This window comes from Periophthalmus magnuspinnatus, chromosome 21 (assembly GCF_009829125.3).
Source record: "Periophthalmus magnuspinnatus isolate fPerMag1 chromosome 21, fPerMag1.2.pri, whole genome shotgun sequence".
In the NCBI taxonomy this organism is placed as follows: Eukaryota; Metazoa; Chordata; class Actinopteri; order Gobiiformes; family Gobiidae; genus Periophthalmus; species Periophthalmus magnuspinnatus.
The window spans coordinates 4,924,914-4,942,321 of record NC_047146.1 but is presented as its reverse complement, the minus strand read 5'-3'; the positions used below and the strand labels follow the sequence as shown (position 1 = coordinate 4,942,321).

General features: G+C 41.8%; 6 protein-coding genes across 6 annotated transcripts; all 6 read left to right on the top strand.

The window, feature by feature from the left end:
* Positions 1–272: 272 nt before the first annotated feature.
* sgo2 (shugoshin 2) lies at positions 273–5,440 on the top strand. The gene is made up of 9 exons (XM_055230683.1): positions 273–372; positions 589–664; positions 754–929; positions 1,004–1,081; positions 1,176–1,243; positions 1,328–1,452; positions 1,888–3,906; positions 5,133–5,244; positions 5,330–5,440. The coding sequence occupies exons 1-9, from the start codon at positions 370–372 to the stop codon at positions 5,424–5,426; spliced, it is 2,754 nt and encodes a 917-aa protein (XP_055086658.1). The 5' UTR covers positions 273–369; the 3' UTR covers positions 5,427–5,440.
* A 747-nt stretch (positions 5,441–6,187) lies between these two features.
* Positions 6,188–10,915, top strand: LOC117389576 (uncharacterized protein C2orf80-like). The gene is made up of 8 exons (XM_055230688.1): positions 6,188–6,238; positions 6,317–6,398; positions 6,467–6,549; positions 6,620–6,701; positions 8,188–8,265; positions 8,338–8,425; positions 8,495–8,592; positions 10,847–10,915. Exons 1-8 carry the CDS (start codon positions 6,198–6,200, stop codon positions 10,913–10,915), a joined length of 621 nt encoding a protein of 206 aa, XP_055086663.1. The 5' UTR covers positions 6,188–6,197.
* Positions 10,916–11,381: 466 nt separating this feature from the next.
* LOC117389569 (gamma-crystallin M2-like) lies at positions 11,382–13,175 on the top strand. Its single transcript, XM_033987258.2, has 3 exons — positions 11,382–11,539; positions 11,733–11,975; positions 12,763–13,175. The coding sequence occupies exons 1-3, from the start codon at positions 11,528–11,530 to the stop codon at positions 13,036–13,038; spliced, it is 531 nt and encodes a 176-aa protein (XP_033843149.1). The 5' UTR covers positions 11,382–11,527; the 3' UTR covers positions 13,039–13,175.
* Positions 13,176–13,383: 208 nt separating this feature from the next.
* Positions 13,384–14,320, top strand: LOC117389575 (gamma-crystallin S-1-like). Its single transcript, XM_033987266.2, has 3 exons — positions 13,384–13,528; positions 13,602–13,844; positions 13,971–14,320. Exons 1-3 carry the CDS (start codon positions 13,520–13,522, stop codon positions 14,238–14,240), a joined length of 522 nt encoding a protein of 173 aa, XP_033843157.1. The 5' UTR covers positions 13,384–13,519; the 3' UTR covers positions 14,241–14,320.
* Positions 14,321–14,705: 385 nt separating this feature from the next.
* LOC117389577 (gamma-crystallin B-like) lies at positions 14,706–15,480 on the top strand. The gene is made up of 3 exons (XM_033987268.2): positions 14,706–14,738; positions 14,848–15,087; positions 15,201–15,480. Exons 1-3 carry the CDS (start codon positions 14,709–14,711, stop codon positions 15,471–15,473), a joined length of 543 nt encoding a protein of 180 aa, XP_033843159.2. The 5' UTR covers positions 14,706–14,708; the 3' UTR covers positions 15,474–15,480.
* A 606-nt stretch (positions 15,481–16,086) lies between these two features.
* Positions 16,087–16,778, top strand: LOC117389572 (gamma-crystallin M2-like; the record flags this gene model as incomplete). The annotated part of the gene is made up of 2 exons (XM_033987263.2): positions 16,087–16,347; positions 16,430–16,778. Coding segments are annotated over 2 exons (537 nt in total), but the record flags the coding sequence as incomplete, so codon positions are not given.
* Positions 16,779–17,408: the final 630 nt, after the last annotated feature.

Below are 17,408 nucleotides of genomic sequence, written 5' to 3'. Positions count from 1 at the left end.
TTATGGGCGAATGCTCGAGTGCCCCGTCCCAACATGGCGTCCGTTCTGTCGGCCGCAGACATTGGGGTGGCCTCTATGATTTCTGTGAGCAGCGGAAGCAACAAAAATAACACCAATAATTCTTATAACTTATCGGTCATGTGTCAAATCTCTTAAGTGAATAATAGCTCAATTTTCATTTTGCGTAAACCTTTTGTCAATTTCCATAGCGCAAAATAAACATTACGCATGCGCACATACGAGTAAACGTTGAGCATGCGCAGACGCACGGCGGTCTTCTGTTATCTGTTTGAAAATGGTTCAGACGTTGGATGTTGAAGCTTAACTACGAAATACATCACCGTTTCCTGGAGATCACGATCGTACATCATGGTAAATAACATTGGTGTGATTATCTTTCTGTTTTTAGCCTGTTTCGTTTGACATTTCCCATTAGTTATTATTATTAGTGTTATTTTACAAAAGCCTGAGGATCGTTATCACAGGGGCCTCTTCTGTAGTGTTTTTGTTTGTATGACTTTAACATTAGCTAACATACTGCTGTGTTCACTAATATTCATATATTTGTTCTTTTTGCTTTCCTTTGAGGTGGGGACTATGACTCCTTCTAAAGTTGCAAAGCAGACTTCAGTTGCAGCATCAAAGATCAAAAACAAGTTGCTCAGTGAGTTTTACATGTTATGACCCTGCCTCATCTGTTTCTATTTATTCACTAGGTTCTTGCCTCATAAATATTCATCTTCTCCCCACCAGACACATCCTCGTTTTTCAAGGTCTCTCTGAAGACGAACAACAAGGCTCTGGCTGTGGCTTTAGCTGCGGAGAAAGAAAGGAGCAGACAGTTGGAAAGAGAGATCGTTTACCTGCAGAAGAAAGTTGAAGGACTGTGCTTTGATTTGGCTGTGAAAAAATACAAGCAGAGGAAACTGGTGAGTGGTTATTTCCTCACATGACTTCAGGAGCAGCTTGTGTCGTGTCTCAGCGGTGACATTTTGCTTTACAGTTCGTCATTTTGAAAAATCTACAGAACAATACTCTGAATCACTTGGAGATGGTGACGACTCTTTTCTCATCCGACACTGTAAGCAGACTTCTACTGTTGTTGTATATTTCACACACTCTTAAAATGATCAGCTCTGATATCGAGGCCTGTAACTGTGTGTTCTCTCCTTAAGGACATTCCTCAAGCATTTGGTGAACACCAGAATAACGTGGTTAATACTGAGGATGAAATACTTCCAATGTAAAAGAAATAATGAAATGAGAAATAGTTTTAGTTTATAGTTGTCAAATTGTTGTTGGTCATGCTAATAATGTACTTTTTCAGTTCTGCAGGACGGGTAACTTCTCAGTCTGAAGTTCCAAAGGATTTCTCAGGTCCACGTCCTACTGAAGATCTAAACCCGTCACTGGATGATGCTGTATCCAGAAGTTCAGTTCATGTTTTCAGTGGTATGTGTTTCCATGTTTTATTAATGCATACTGATACAGAACACAAAACGCCAAGACGAGCTCAGATAGACGGTTATTGTGAGGAGAAAAGCTGATTTATTCTAGGAATGCAGAGGCTGAAAACAGCATTTATTTCCTTTTAAGCAAAAAATGAATATGACAAAACTGATCCAGATGTGTTATGAATCAGAATTTTTATTTATACAGTGTTGTTCTGTAGTTACTTGAGATAAATAACAAACATTTTGGGTCAGTACATCGTTTTATTGCATCAGTTTATATGTCTAACCATGATTTTTCAAATACGAACACCAGCATCAGATAAGTGCGTCCCTAATTTAAACCCATAAAGTCAATTTATAGCAACAAGAATAATGTATAGTTGCTGTTTTAAATATAGTGCTGATAATAATAAAATGTTATGTTTACTTTCAGTTGTCAAAGACGGCAAAAGTCTTGCTTCTCCATCTGCACAAACGCCTTCACTCCCGAGCAACAGAGCCTCCAGCAGCCTGAGGGACGAGGTGGACCGGCTGTCGCTCATGTATGCCCAGAATGGATATGATGTGAATACAGTTCTGGGTTTTCAGAACAGCTGTGACAAGCCCACGTCTCACCTCTCTGAATCTGAGCACAGCAGAAAACCGGAGAAGACGATGATTTTCGACTCAACCATGGACCTCACTGTAGCTACTGCCCCTGATATAGTCACTGTTGGGAAGGAGCCCCCAACCAACCAAACTTCTGCTGACAAAAATGTAAAAAACAAGACCCAAGATGAAGCAACTTGCGTAAAAACTCAAAACCCACAAGCAAAGATAACGCAAGATATGAATCCAGTGATTTTTACTGAGCTGGAGAAAGATGTGAGGCGTGCGCTGGATACAAACGCAAAGGCTGAGGCTCAAAAGGCCAAAGCGCACAGTAAAAATAAGATCCCCTCCCGCATTCCCAAAATGACAAAAAGTACTTCGACAAATCCTAAGACAAAGGAAAAACTGAAACTTGATGCAGAGTTCAATGTGAAGAATATCGATACTCACCTATCAGACATGGACGATTATTTTAATGATGTTGAAAATCAAAAACCCACAAGTTCAAGCAAACCTGCAGAAGCCATGTCCTTCATTAACTGCAGGAGATCTGAAACGAGGAGGTCGGCTTCATCTCGAAAGAAAACGTTCTTCATTCCACCGATGCCTTCAGCTGGGATCGAAAGTGAATGGGCTTTTTTGGCACATCATTTGGGAACACCTGAATCTGAAGATCACGACCAGGACAAAGTGAAGCTGTGGGAACACAACCAAACAGACACCGGCTCAGTTGACTTATTTTTAAAAGACGACGCAAATAGTTCTGAAAAGGCCGACCAAAATACTTACATGGAGCACGAGGAACCCACAGAATTTCAAGTTAGTTCAAAAATTAACTATAGAAAAACACGAAGTAAAAGAGCATCCCAAGCCACGAGGAGAACCTTTGACCTGCCCCCACTGCCCCGTCAGGAAAGTGATGGTGTCCAAAGTTCTACAAATGTGGAGGATGTGTCTAAAGAATTTAAACATCCTGCAGATATGAACGAGGAACAGGATTATTTCAGGATCTCTATCCAGTCCAGAGACAACAATTTGACAGACAAACCACACGACAACACTGAAGCGCTCTCAGAAAGTCTAAAAAAGCCCAAAGCAAAATGTAGGGGAACTTTTGTAATCTCCCCAAACGTCTGTGGCCCTTCACCAAACGCATCAGATCTGGCGGATGAGGGAACAAGCGTTGACACGTTTAAACCCACCGCTGTGAAAGAGCCACGTGCAAACTCAAACTCACATTGTCCTGAAGCTTGGTTTACCTCTTGTAAGCGCCCTCGGGTGGCCACAGAGGAAGACCCCGCCCAAGCGCCAACAGGTGACGGCGAAGCAGTTGAACCATTTTCAGACTTTCAACTTCCCAAAAAAGCCAAACTGTCTGAAACCAGAGCTGAGAAAATGAAGGAGATCACTAAAAAGAAAAACAAAAGCGCACGCAAACATAACAAGAAAATCGATCACAACGACATCGAAACAAAGTCCAGCGACCGGCCCGAGATCAACATCAACACGTCTATGGACAGTTTGTTTGGTTCACACGATGATGAACTGCACACTGGTGTTAATGAGACTAAAGCCAAGATGAACAAAAACCCCAAACAGTATCGTAAAACATCAAAACTGCAGGCGGCTCCCAAAAACCTAAGAGAGACCTTTGTCGTGTACAGCCATTTTTCTTCAAGTGATTCCACAGTACAGCCACACGGGGGACCGGGGGGGCTGGTGATGGATGAGATGCCTCCCTGGTTGGATCAAGATGTCAGCACTGCCGATACCGAGACAGGCTCTGTGCCCTGTACCCCCAGAAGAGACACAACCAGCCAGACGGAGACATGTGGATCTTCCCCCAACAACGCCATCTCAGGTACTATGATTTATGCAATACTTTCACACACACTAGGCCCCACTAGGGATGCACCGACACCGATAAGGCCTGTCACTATAACAATATATTTTTGGACTCAATATTAACTTATGGGGACTTTTCTACGCAAAGATTTTTATTGTTGTAATGTGATAAGATCTGAGCTGTAGAGGGTTGAGTAAGTCACTTTTATGGCAAATTATTGCTTCATCCTGGTTTCTTATCTTTTGCAGCTCAAGCCTTTTAATGATGCTGCACTTTTTAAAATTGTATTCTACTTTGTGTCAGTGGCATATCTTTATCACAGTATCTTTCTGTAGCGATATATCAAGTTTAAAACTGTGTGGTGACAGGCCTAGTGCCGATACTGAATAACTTGCACAACTGGATCTATTGTATAATAAGTTAAAAAATAACTGTTTTGAGGAAATGAGAGCCATTTCCCGTATCTACTATATTCTGTATACATAAATGGACATAGCTAACCTGCTCGCCGCCACATTCCAAATGGGGATAAGTGATCATGGGCGCACTTCTTACTTCATTGACTCTGGCTCCAATTCACTTTCTATTGAAAAATCATCCCTCTCTCTGTAACTGCTGCTGCCAGACTTGTCATTTTAGTCTTAAAATGTTTGTAGTAACCCGCTCTACATGATCCTGGGGTTTTATTTTTCACAAGATATGAACATTAATAACAGACAAATCAGGTGCCTTCTTTCCTTGAGGTCGCTCCTGCTCGTGTTTAGCAACAGGTTTGACTGACAGTGTTGCTAAGCACCTGCTCTGTTCTAAACCAGCGGTGTGGGCGGGAAGGGGCGTTACCTTCAACAGCCTCGCTCTGGATTGGCTCTTTGGTTGCTATAATACTCACTGTCAGAATTTCAAATATGCAACTCTACCCCAAATTGGCCGCTATAACTTCTCTAGCCTCGATGAGCTTCATTTGGAGCCGAACGTTGTGTCAACCAGTCAACTTCTTTATACAGACTATGGTACCTACACTGATATTGGCAGATACTTAAAGCCAAAGTACTGATATCGGGACTAGAGCTGAAAAAGGTGCGCCCCTGCGCCTCGCCCCTGCGCCTCGCCCCTGCGCCTCGCCCCTGCGCCTCGCCCCTGCGCCTCGCCCCTGCGCCTCGCCCCTGCGCCTCACTCTTGTTTTGTTAGTATCACTAATGTGTTAGTTTGTACTGGTTTCATTGGTGTTGGTTGTGTTGCAGTGGGACGAGTCCTAACTTCACTGACAAACACAATTTCAACTCCAGATGAGGAAAAAGGCCGGCCAACGAGACGGAAGGGTCCTGTGAGCTACAAGGAGCCGTCCCTCAACAGGTCAGACTGAGCTCATTACCTTTCTAAATTCTGCTGAGATTTTAATATAAATTGATTTGTGTTTTTTTTTGTTTTTTCTTTGCAGTAAAATAAGACGTGGAGACAAGTTTACGGACACAGAGTTTTTGAGCTCACCACTGTTTAAGGGCAAGAAATCAAAGAAAACGTCCATAAAGTGCTAAATACAATGTTAACTGATCTTTTTTTTAATATGTCTGAGTATTCTGGTTTTAATAAAGACATTTTTGCAGTTTTATTTGTTTCCATGGTTTCAGTTTTTCCTTTACCTTCATTGAATGTGTGTGTGTATATGCCTGTGTGTACGTCTGTGTGTATCTATATCATATATATGTGTGCGTATATAATATATTTATGTATGTGTATATATATATATATGTGTGTGTTTGTGTGTATATATATATATACACACACACACGCCTCTGTGTGTGTGTGTGTGTGTGTATATATACATACACATATACATGCCTCTGTGTGTGTATATACCTGTTTGTATGCCTGTGTCTATATATGTACCTTCGTATATGCCTGTATATTGTCACAGAGATTGACAGGAGGTCAGTCATGAATAATTGAGCCTGTTACTTGAGCCGTCTGCCCTGTGAGCCACGTTACTGTGTGAGCCACATTATTCTGTGGGGCTGTGATGCTTTGAGCCAGATTCACTGCAGACAGAGCCATGTCTCTGTGGTCAGGTGCACCGTCTGTTTATAGAACAGGTTTTTGGTGAGTAAATAATTTAAATTTACTCGTTATTCAGATATTGTAATAATTCTGTATTCTTGTGTGATCACATGTTCTTATGGCTGCTTTGTTTTCAGATAAGATTTCATGACAGTTTGAAGAGTTGTTGTTTTTTTATATATAGTTTCCATTCCATTTTTGCTGATTTACTCCAATGTTAATAACTTCTTTTTTTTTTCAGAATTAAAAGCATGGGGGCAAGGAGGCTGAAGAGAGATCTTGAAGTTCTTCTGTGAGTTTAAATATATTTGTCATATTTCTGTCACTTTTGTGTCATATCTGTGTCGGTCTGTGTTTCTCTGACCTGCAGTGGGGACTACATTGGTCAGAGGATTCGAGAGAAGTCATTTGATCCAAAGGGGAAAGGGACCTGCACGATGCTGGATGACCTGGTAGTATTAATTATAAAAACATAATTCCACTCCAGCTCATTATCACATGGATTTGGTGCTGATTCCAGGCTCATTATGATCTTGCAATCAGTGTCGCCCTCTGGTGGCTGAACAGAGAAGAGGGGCGTTATGTGTTTGACAGAGACATCCTGTAAGACTTTTAATCATGTGGAATTAAAATGCAACACGTTAAAGGTAAACTAAAATGTGTGTCTTTTTAGTGAAGCTGCGGCCAGGGCTCAGTATCCGAATCACCTGGAACGAGAAGCCATGATCCTGTCATCGTTCGCGGGAATGATTGTGGTGAGAAACACATAAAAACATGGAATGTCCAAGGTCTTAACACTGAGTCCAGTTTGAAAAAGTCCAGAATGTTTGTTTATTTGGAACAAGTTGGGCAGCATTTCTTTTTTCTTTTTTTTTTTTTTACATGTGATATTGTTTTTATTTTTATTATATATATATATATATAAATACAATTATTTCATACAATTTTGAATTATTTTGATTATTAATTAATACATTTTATTTATTTATTTATTTATTTTACATCTGATATGCCTGTGTTTCATACTAGTTCTGTGAGGTTTGTGAACGAGTCGGCTCTTTAACAGTTCCTTAACGTGAACGACTAGACATGGTTCTCATTTTTTTTAAAAGAGCTTAATCTTTTCTTTCTAATTTGTATGCATTTTTACACAGATTAACACTGAAACAAAGCAAGAATCACTACAATTATAATAATTAAAAACTAACTGTTATTATGATTCTAAATGAGTTTATGTGCACAACTCTCTGCTGATTCTTGTGTTCAGCATAAATCTGTCTAAAAAGCATCAAAATTAGAAAGAAAAAGATCTGGTTCTTTTCTAAAATGAGATCTGGTTCCACCCGTTCACGTTAAGGAACCGCTCAAAAGAGTCGACACGTTCACGAGCGTCACATCACAGTGACCACTCTCCCACTCTCAGTTTGAACCAGTTTAAACATATTTAAGCCTTTGTCATTTCTCTCTGTCATTAGTTTGTAGATGTCTGTTAATTTGTAGATAAAATGAGCTCTCACATGGGCTTGTAAATAAACTGTAAAGGAGCCAACAGTTCTGAAATCCAAAAGATTTGAATCCCATAGTGTAGTGAAGAGTGCAGTGAGCGGTACATTGGAGAAACTGAGCAGCCACTCCATAAGAGAATGGACCAACACCACAAGAGCTGCTCAGGACCCCAGTCTGCTGTCCATGTCCATCTCAAACACACTGACCACTCCTTTGAAGAGAGTGAAGTTCAGATCTGAGCCAGAGGGGAAAAATGGTTTTAGAGTGGAGTTAAAGAAGGAAGACAATCCTTCCTTGAACAAGAATGGGGGCCTTAGACATCATCTATCCCCTATCTATAACTCCATTCTCAGACCCAAAGCAAACAAAGGAAACAAAGAGAACATTAGATCGAGCCAAGATGCCAAAAGGTGTGGAAGCACCCATTAAGTGTTGAATGAATATGCTAAGTAGGTCCCAGACTCCGTTCACACATAGTGTAGCTCAATAGACCTAGCCGAGATACAGAAACTGTAAACAAAAGCTGTTTCCACTTTCAGTGTCGTTAGCTCCTCCCTTCAGACAGATATAAGACCGTGTCCATCTGACCTGAACTGAAGAAGCAGACTGGATGAGCAGCCAAACATCTTCACTCCTACAACGTTTTCTCCAGTTGACAGATTTTACTTTTGGCTTTTACTATCCCATAAAAGAGCCGAAAGTCCTATGACTATTTAACACAGATCCTTTTTTCAGAATAAGCTGCCAGTTGAAGAAATTCTGACTCTGTACAAATGTAAACCTGCTGCTACGTACTCCAGTGAGCATTCAAAGGTAAAAGTCTCATTCAGACTGTAGGTTTATAACTGTGTGTTATTTTATTGAACTCTTTCTGTTCATTCCCAGGCAGCGATCGTTTACCCCTTCACCTTGTCGTACCATCCCTTCGCCATGCTGTCCTCGTACAAGGCCGTGCATCATTCCAAGAAGCACAGTGAGTGACACGCTGACCCCTGAGAGGAAACATTACAGATGTTTTACACTTTTGAACTCTCCTGTTCAGACGACAGGCTGAAGCGCTGGCTCTCGGAGAAGGCCAAAGCCAATGCTCCTCCAGCTCCAGCCTCATCCTCCTCATCCTCATCTCAGTCTTTCCTCAGTGTAAGTCATGATCATGATCTCAGGAGATGTGTCCTTCAGAGGATGTGTGCTCTGCAGTGGAGGAAGAAGGACTCTATTGTGTTACTTAAAAAAGTACAAAAATACTCAAGTTCAATTACCGTAAATTTCGGACTACAGAGCGCACCTTGATATAAGCCGCACCAGCTAAATTTGAAGAGAAAATCAATTTTGTACATATATAAGCCGCACCTGAATGTAAGCCGCAGGTTTTCATATTGTAACATGAGACATTTACACAGAAAGACGGTGCACCGACACGCTTTTTTTTAAACTGTGCCTGAAAATTGGCACCAACACGACAACAACACGGGATGAACACATCTGCAGGTTTATAAAATAAAGCTGCACCAACACGGAAAATCTGCTTTTATTTCCTCTGAAAACTTTTGTCGTCTTTTTACATTGACCAAGTTGGATTCATTGATGTCGAGCTTACGTGCAGTGGCTCTATTTCAGGGGTCGGCAACCCGCGGCTCCGGAGCCGTATGCGCCTCTTTCAGCCTCATACTGCGGCTCTGCGTGGCTTGGGAACTAACACAGACACAGCTCAGTCCTGCGTAAAGAGCCCTGATTTTCAGACGTTGTGCGCACAGGGGTCAGGAGCAACTTTCGCCCGTCCCTAATGACACACTAATAAGCTCGTCCGTAGATGTATCATGAAAATCCTGCTGGAAATCGCCACAGAAATCTATTTGATGTAGTAGCAAGTATATTATCTGCTCTTGTATCCGCGGTGACGTATCACGTATAACACATCAGACACGACGCACAAAAGTAGAGCCACAAGCGAGTGAAAATGAGCCAAAACAAAAGTCTTTGGAGAGCTTTTAACAAAGGGGAAAAGGACAACTGAGGAGCCAGAAGAGGAGACTACGACCTCCAAGAAAAAGAAAGATAAATTTAACAGACAATGCCTACTTAAAATCTGGGTTTGTCGCTGCAGGTGACTCTCACGCACAGAGTCCGCTCTGCGTAACATACGGAAAAGCAAATAAGGCAATGAAACCTTCAAAACTGCTTTGGCACATGGAGAATAAGCACCTGGGATTAAACGATACGCTACGAGTTTTTTTGTTGTTGTTTTTTTAAAGAAACTGCGGAGTAGAGTAGACATAATCACATAATCAGCGGGATGCATGATGCAGCGGTTTGGTGAGTTGTATTTTTTTAATGCACTTAAGTTGTTTTTGCCATATTTATCTGCCACGTGTAGAAGGCTTGTCCGTGAAAGTAAAACCTACATTATTCCGTTACATTATTGTTATTATACAGTGTTATCTTCATTTTAGATGTCAAAAAGTATTTGCGGCTCCCAGTGTTTTATTTTACGTGGAAAGTGGGTCCAAATGGCTCTTTGCGTGTTAAAGGCCGACCCCTGCTCTGTTTCCTTTCTGTTTCTTTATCTTAAAAACTGCATCATATCCATTTCATGATGCGCAAAATGATCGTTCAAAATCAAAACTAGTGAATTCTTCAGAGCAGAATCTTTCCCCACGTCTGTCTCACTTTTACGTTTACAGCTAGAGAGCGCCCCCCAGGGGCCGTTATCCAGTAAAATTCCATATATAAGCCGCACTGCTGTAAAAGCCGCAGGGTTCAAAGCGTGGAAAAAAAGTAGCGGCTTATAATCCGAAATTTACGGTATCACATGAAATAATCGACATAAGTAAAAGTATTAAAGTACCTGTTTAATCTGTACTTGTAAAGAGTAAAAAGCAAAAGTATTTCTCACAGATTTTGAGTCTTATAAAGCTTCAAATGTGGTGATTTTGATGAAGATTTGAGCTGAATTTTGTTCAACAAAAACAATTGAATCGATCATTTTTTTGTATCTGTTTTTATTTGTATATTTTTGTTTTGCTCAAATTCTAACCGTCTTAAAAATAAACCCTCAGCCTCTTCAGCAGGTCTCACCGAATAATAAAAAATACTTTTACTTTTCAGTCACTCTCAAATGTACTGAGGTAACAGTAAAAAGTACACACAGTAAAATGTACTTAAGTAAAGTACAGATACCTCAGACTTTAAACACTTTCCTTTTTACCCTTAGTACATTTTTAAACACGTACTGAAATACTTTAGTAGATTTTTTCATGGGATATTTTTAGTTGAGTAACTTTTCACCTCTGTACTTTTACTTGAGTAATAAAACTGAGTACTTCATCCACCACTGGTTAAATACAGGAGTACTTTGCTGCCCTCTAGTGGCTATAGTCAGAGTGTTTGTTTGCAGGACACCAGCGAGTCCCACGAGGAAAGAGCTGAGAATTATGAAGGTTCACAGGAATCTCTTCAGGACTGAGACGCTCAAACGAACACGCTGCAAGTCCAAACACTTTAAATGTATTCCGATTAATCATAACGCAGCAAAATGTCTGTGTAAATCGCTCAGAGCAGGTATGACCCAGAGCTTAAGACGATTCAGACAAACGTTTGAGAGTGAAGATGTTCGGATGAGCAGCCAAACGTCTTCTCTCTTAAAACTCTCCCAGCAGAATGTCCTATAGGCTTGTTTCTGTTTTGGATTGTAAACCCAGTGCAGTTGCTATAATTAGTTAAAACCAGCAGAGACTTGAAATGTGAACAATAGACCCATTGATTTGTGATGAGCTCGGACTTTCTGTGTGAAAAGTTTGAATCTGCTTGAATAAAATGTCCATACCAGTTACATGGGTTCAGTGGGTCAGTAATTTGCCTAGTGTGAGTTCTGCTGTGATGATTCAGGGCTTTCCACTGTGGGCCCTGGATCAGGACTTTGGGCTGTCATGCCAGCTTGGTAAATCCCTCGTCATTGAAAAAACAGCGAATGTGGGTCTTGTAACCTTTTGATTGAGGTTTATATAACAGGGCTGTGGTTTTGAGGCTTTGTGAGTCCACCGTTTAGTGCAGGGAACTGGCTCCAGAACATTTCAGGATGAGTAGCAAGGTAAGAAAGACTACATCTGTAACCACAACGTACTTCTATCTCGCAGTTATACATGTTTATGCAGCATTAAGTTATATTTTATTATAGAATTTGAATTTAAATGTGTTTTATTGTATTATTTCTGGTGCACATACATCAGTGTGTCGTAAATGATGTCTCTAATTTTTTTTTCCTTCGCTTTCTCTCATCCCAGATAATCTTTTATGAGGACAGAAACTTCCAGGGTCGCTCCTATGAGTGCGACACGGATTGCCCAGACATGCACCCACATTTCAGCCGCTGCAACTCCATAAAGGTGGAGAGCGGCTGCTGGGTGCTGTACGAAAAGCCCAACTTCACCGGGTACCAGTATGTCCTGACCCGAGGGGAGTACCCGGACTACCAGCGCTGGATGGGCTACAACGATACTATCCGCTCCTGCCGCACCTTCTCCTACGTGAGTGTTTGAGGGGGGAGGGGGGGAGACGTGATGCGGCGAAGTGGAGTCTAGGGGGAAGTTTGGAGAGTCAGAATGAGAAAGGGCACACATACACTGCTAAATCAACTCTGAGTTTGAATCTACCTTTGTTATACTGTTCCAAAAATGTACCTGGACTTGTTTTGTTCACGTGTATTTTAAGAATCCTCTCTATTCGGGCTGTGTTTCTAATCAGAGCTCAAAATGTCCGACTCCACCTTGTGATGTCACGTGGTGGCAGTCCTCCACCAGTCACAGTATGATTATTTCACCACAGAAAAAGCCTGAATATTGCATGCCATTTACCAGTAATTAAAATATGTATCCTTGCAGTTTCAGCGAGGAGTCTGGAAGCTTTGTGTTTCAGTAAGACACACGGCTCAATCTTAGTGTTGAAACTTTGACCCATTATCGGTGGTTTTCAGAGTCTAGAATGTGATAGCGTCGTACTCCCAGTTGGGGGCGCAACAAACAGATTTCCCTATTGATAACCTTGGAATTTAACATGAAATATCCAAAAGGTAATTGCACAAATGTTGGACCAGATCACTTCTTTTATGGCCCCAAGAACTCGCTGTGTTACAACAAAAATCAGTTTTTTTACAAAATTCATCTGATCTGCCCCCATCTGTGTTAAATATGATGATGTCATTTGGAAAAAAAAAACATTACTGGTGACAAATAACAACACAAACAACAATACTAATGTCATTACTTTAAAGGAGCCAGAATGACAGTTTAACGACGTGTCCATTGGTTTGTCCAGACGAGCGAGGGGCCCTATCGTATCTGCATCTACGAGAGGCCAAACTTCCAGGGTCAGATGATGGAGTTCAGCGACGACTGTGAGTCCGTTCAGGAGCATTTCCGGAGCCGTGAGATTTACTCCTGCAACGTGACGGACGGGTACTGGACCCTGTATGAGCACCCCAACTACAGGGGCCGGCAGTACTTCATGAGGCCAGGGGAGTACCGCAAGTTCAGTGACTGGGGGGCCACCTGCGCTGCCACCGGTTCCTTTCGCAGGATTACAGAATTTTAAACTGAAGTGACACTTGTATTAATGAGGCAAACTGAGGCTTACTGTAAATGAACATTTTGTGGTGGACTAGAAACTAAAAATAAAAATACATTTGACAATTGGAGACATTTATTGAGCAAATAAACATATAAACGATTCTTTTGCTTGTATTCTTTGAATTACAGCAGATGCTTTTCTCATGAATAAATGTCCAGTTTAAATCATAATGAGACACTTTTCTTTGGAATGTTTTGTCCCAGTCGACATATGTACAGTTGTATATATATTCAAAGAAGCTGATTGTTGCAGCTCACGTTGTGGCTCTTGCTGGAAGCTCGAGCCCAAACAGAGACCTGGACAAACAGGAGAAGACTCCTGTACGGTCCATGCTGACACCAGAGCTCATTATAATGACAAAACAGTTAGCAACTGTTGTCAGGGTATAAAACATGCTAAACATGAGCTCAGTGTAGTTGACTGTTTGACCGGCACAGCTGACAAAATGGGAAAGGTAACAGAATCATCTCCGCTCCTCCTTAAACCTGAAACTGCAGATTGTGACAGTTTGCCCTGATTATTTTTAGATCATCTTCTATGAGGACAGGAACTTTGGAGGTCGTCACTATGAGTGCAACAACGACTGCACTGACCTCCACTCCATGTTTGACCGCTGTCGCTCCATTCGAGTGGAGAGTGGCATGTTCATGATCTATGACCGGCCTGGATACACCGGACACCAGTTCTTCTTGAAGAGAGGAGAGTACTCTGACTACATGAGCACGACCGGAATGACCGACTGTGTCCGGTCCTGCCGCATGATTCCAGTGGTAAGGTCACATGATCCTTGCAATAAGGTCACATGACGTCTCTGACATAGCGGGGAACACAGTCTCACTCAAGCCCATGTGTTACAGAGACTCTGTTGGTCTTATTTGTGCCTTATCTTTTCTCAGCACAATGGCTCCTTCAGGCTTAGGCTGTATGAGCACTTTGACATGGGTGGCACAATGATGGAGCTGGCAGACGACTGCTCCAACGTCATGACCCGCTTCCATATGTCCAACTTCAACTCGTGTAACGTGGAGGGCCACTGGCTGGTGTACGAGCAGCCCCACTACAGGGGGCGGCACTACTACCTCCGCCCCGGCCAGTACAAGAGCTTCAACGACTGGAGTGGAAACAGCTCCAGGATGGGCTCCATCAGACGCCTCATGGATCTCTAATGACAGACAAATCAATTTTAGTAAAGTTCCTCTTGTTTGCTGTGTATCACACACTGAATAAAATGACTTTTACACTAAAAGCACATTTTGTTCCTCCTCTGTGAATGTGGCTGGCATCATCTTATTATCACTTTGTAGGATGTTTGTGCCACACGAAAACAAGTGTAAAATATAACCTAATGTGTATGTGTAAGGTGCAGGTTATTATACACACACACATATGTATGTTTGTGTGTGTGTGTCTGTGCATGTATGTGTGTTTGTGTGTGTGTGTATATATATTTATAAAGAGAGAGAGAGATGCATAGATGTGATAATATATACAATATATAATATAGAACATCCAGTACATACAAAAGCCCAGGACATATTCTTGAATATTTCATGAATGACTATGCACAGTCTGCATTTCACATTCTCTATATATACAACAGTCAAAGGTTAAATGGGTCAAATGCACAGAGATACATGAGCTGTGAAGAGGACGAAATGGGGAAGGTGAATATAACAGTGTGTAACGCAGAGCATCTGTAAAATCATCTTTAACCTTAAAACAGCACTTCATATTTACCCCCATCTCCATCTTTACATTTAAATCTGATCTCAGATCATCTTCTTTGAGGAGAAGGCCTTTTGTGGACGTCATTACGAGTGCAGTGGAGACTGTCCTGATCTGATGAGCTTTTTAACCCAGTGCGGCTCCATCAGGGTGACCAGCGGCTGCTTCATGATCTATGAAAGACCCAACTACACAGGGCATCAGTACTGCCTGAGGAGCGGAGAGTACGCTGACGTCCACAGCATGGGGCCCGCAGGAACTGTCAGCTCATGTCGCTTCATTCCAGTTGTAAGTCTATATATATTTAGTATTTGTGATGCTGGTGTACAGTATCAGATGTATATTGACTGTGGTGTACAGTATCAGATGTACACTAAATATGCTGTGTATTTGACTGGCAGGAGCAAGGCTGTTTTAACATGCGTCTGTATGAGCGCATTGAGTTTGGAGGTCAGATAATGAATTTGGAGGACGACTGTCCGAGCGTCTTGGACCGCTTCCACATCAAGGACATTTTTTCCTGTAATGTGACCGATGGCAACTGGCTCTTCTACGAGGACACAAACTACTGTGGAAGGATGTACCTGATCCAGCCTGGAGAGTACAAGAGGTTCAGTGAGTGGGGCAGCCGCTCTGCGAGGGTGGGCTCTATCCAGCGCATCACCAACGACTAAGTCACTGGAACAGGAAGAGTCATGGCTCTATCCAAATGCAGATCTGTCAAAAACATTCAGATTCTGTACTTTCCTCTTGTTGCATGTGAGAAATTGAATGCTCTGTCCAGAAAAATAAAGTTTATGTAATTGTAAACATTATTATTTCATCAATTAGTGTTTTTTTTTTACTGTCTGAATATAGTAAAGAGTATCACACACAGATATAAGATAGTGAAGATTTACCTCAGGACTGACTCAAGTCTTTGTTCAGACATATGTTGTTTGTTCTTTTATTAATAATCAGATGTGCTGATGTCACTCAGTGGTGTATTGTTGGATCGCATTTTGTGGATGAAATTGTGAACCTTGTAGAAAAAACAAAAACTCATCATAGAATTCATACAAAGCCTTACGCTCCACCCCCCGATCCATCTCCCTGTGAGCCATATATTTGAATGACAATACTTTATGCTGTGCAATCACACTGCTGCCTTTTCTTCCTTTTTCATATAAAGCGCTGTTGCTTGGCTCACTGCACTGGCCACTAGCCTAATATCTGACAGAACACATCATGGGGAAGGTGAAAATATAATATCAAAATCATGTATGCAAGCTCCCATTTTACTAAATCAATGCTTCCTTTTTCCAGATCATTTTTTATGAAGACAGAAATTTCCAGGGGCGCTCCCATGAGTGCAGCAGCGACTGTGCAGACCTCCACTCCTACTTCAACAGATGTAACTCCATCAGGGTGGAGAGCGGCTGCTTCATGGTCTATGAGCGTCCCAACTACATGGGCAACCAGTACTACCTGAGACGAGGGGAGTACTCTGATAACCAGCGGCTCATTGGCATTAACGACTGTGTGCGATCGTGCCGCATGATTCCACAGGTACACGTCACGTTCTCATTACTTTTGATCTGAACAAACACAAACGCAGCTCATGGTTAACCTCCTGACTGTCCTGTGCCAGCATCGAGGCTCCTACAGGCTGAGGCTGTACGAGCGCTCTGACCTGTCTGGACAGATGCATGAGCTGGAGGACGACTGCCCCAACGTCCAGGATCAGCTCAGCATGTCTGACTTCAACTCCTGTAATGTGATGGACGGCTACTGGCTCCTGTATGACCAACCCAACTACAAGGGCAGAGTGTACTTCCTGCGGCCCGGGGAGTACAAGAGGTACAGCGACTGGGGAGGCGTAAGCCCAAGAGTGGGCTCCATCAGAAGAATCAGTGACTTCAACTAAAGTTTGTGTAACTGCCAAACTTTTCTCTATTTTGTTTGTCCAAGCAATAAACTCTTACCCTTAATAAACATAAGGATTCTTTCTGGTCTGACACTTGCATTAACTGCTACATCAAACCGACAATAACACAAATGAAAGATAACTTGACTTCTTGTGTTGGTGTGACGGGCGGGTGTGGAGTACGACGGTCTTGTGCTTAGACACATACCAGACCAAACAACACCAGAGCCGCTCTGTGTGCCCCACTCGGGATTAGCTGTCTTTATGGGCTGGAATTTATACATATTAGTTGAACAGTTTCCCATAGAAAGAGCATCAGTGCCAAACATACAAACCTGAAGTACAATGATAATATACTAAAGTTTCTTTCCAGTGTGCTCCTGTGTACTGTTTCATTTAAAACATTACACACTTTACTCTGAACCCTAACCCTTTCCATCAAAAACCTCACCCGTATCCTCTCGTAGAACGGACACTATGCAGGTTCACTAACATGAACAGCATGAAATGAGTGTCTCTAATAATTATTTTAAAGTGTCATTAGTATTCTTTACATATATACTTTCATAATCATACTTATGTCCCTACGAACATATCCCCTTGACATTTTAACAATATCCTATAATACTTACACACGAAACATAATTAAACATGATCAAACCTTTACTTTCACAGTGACCTGCAGACAGAGCAGCGCACTCAC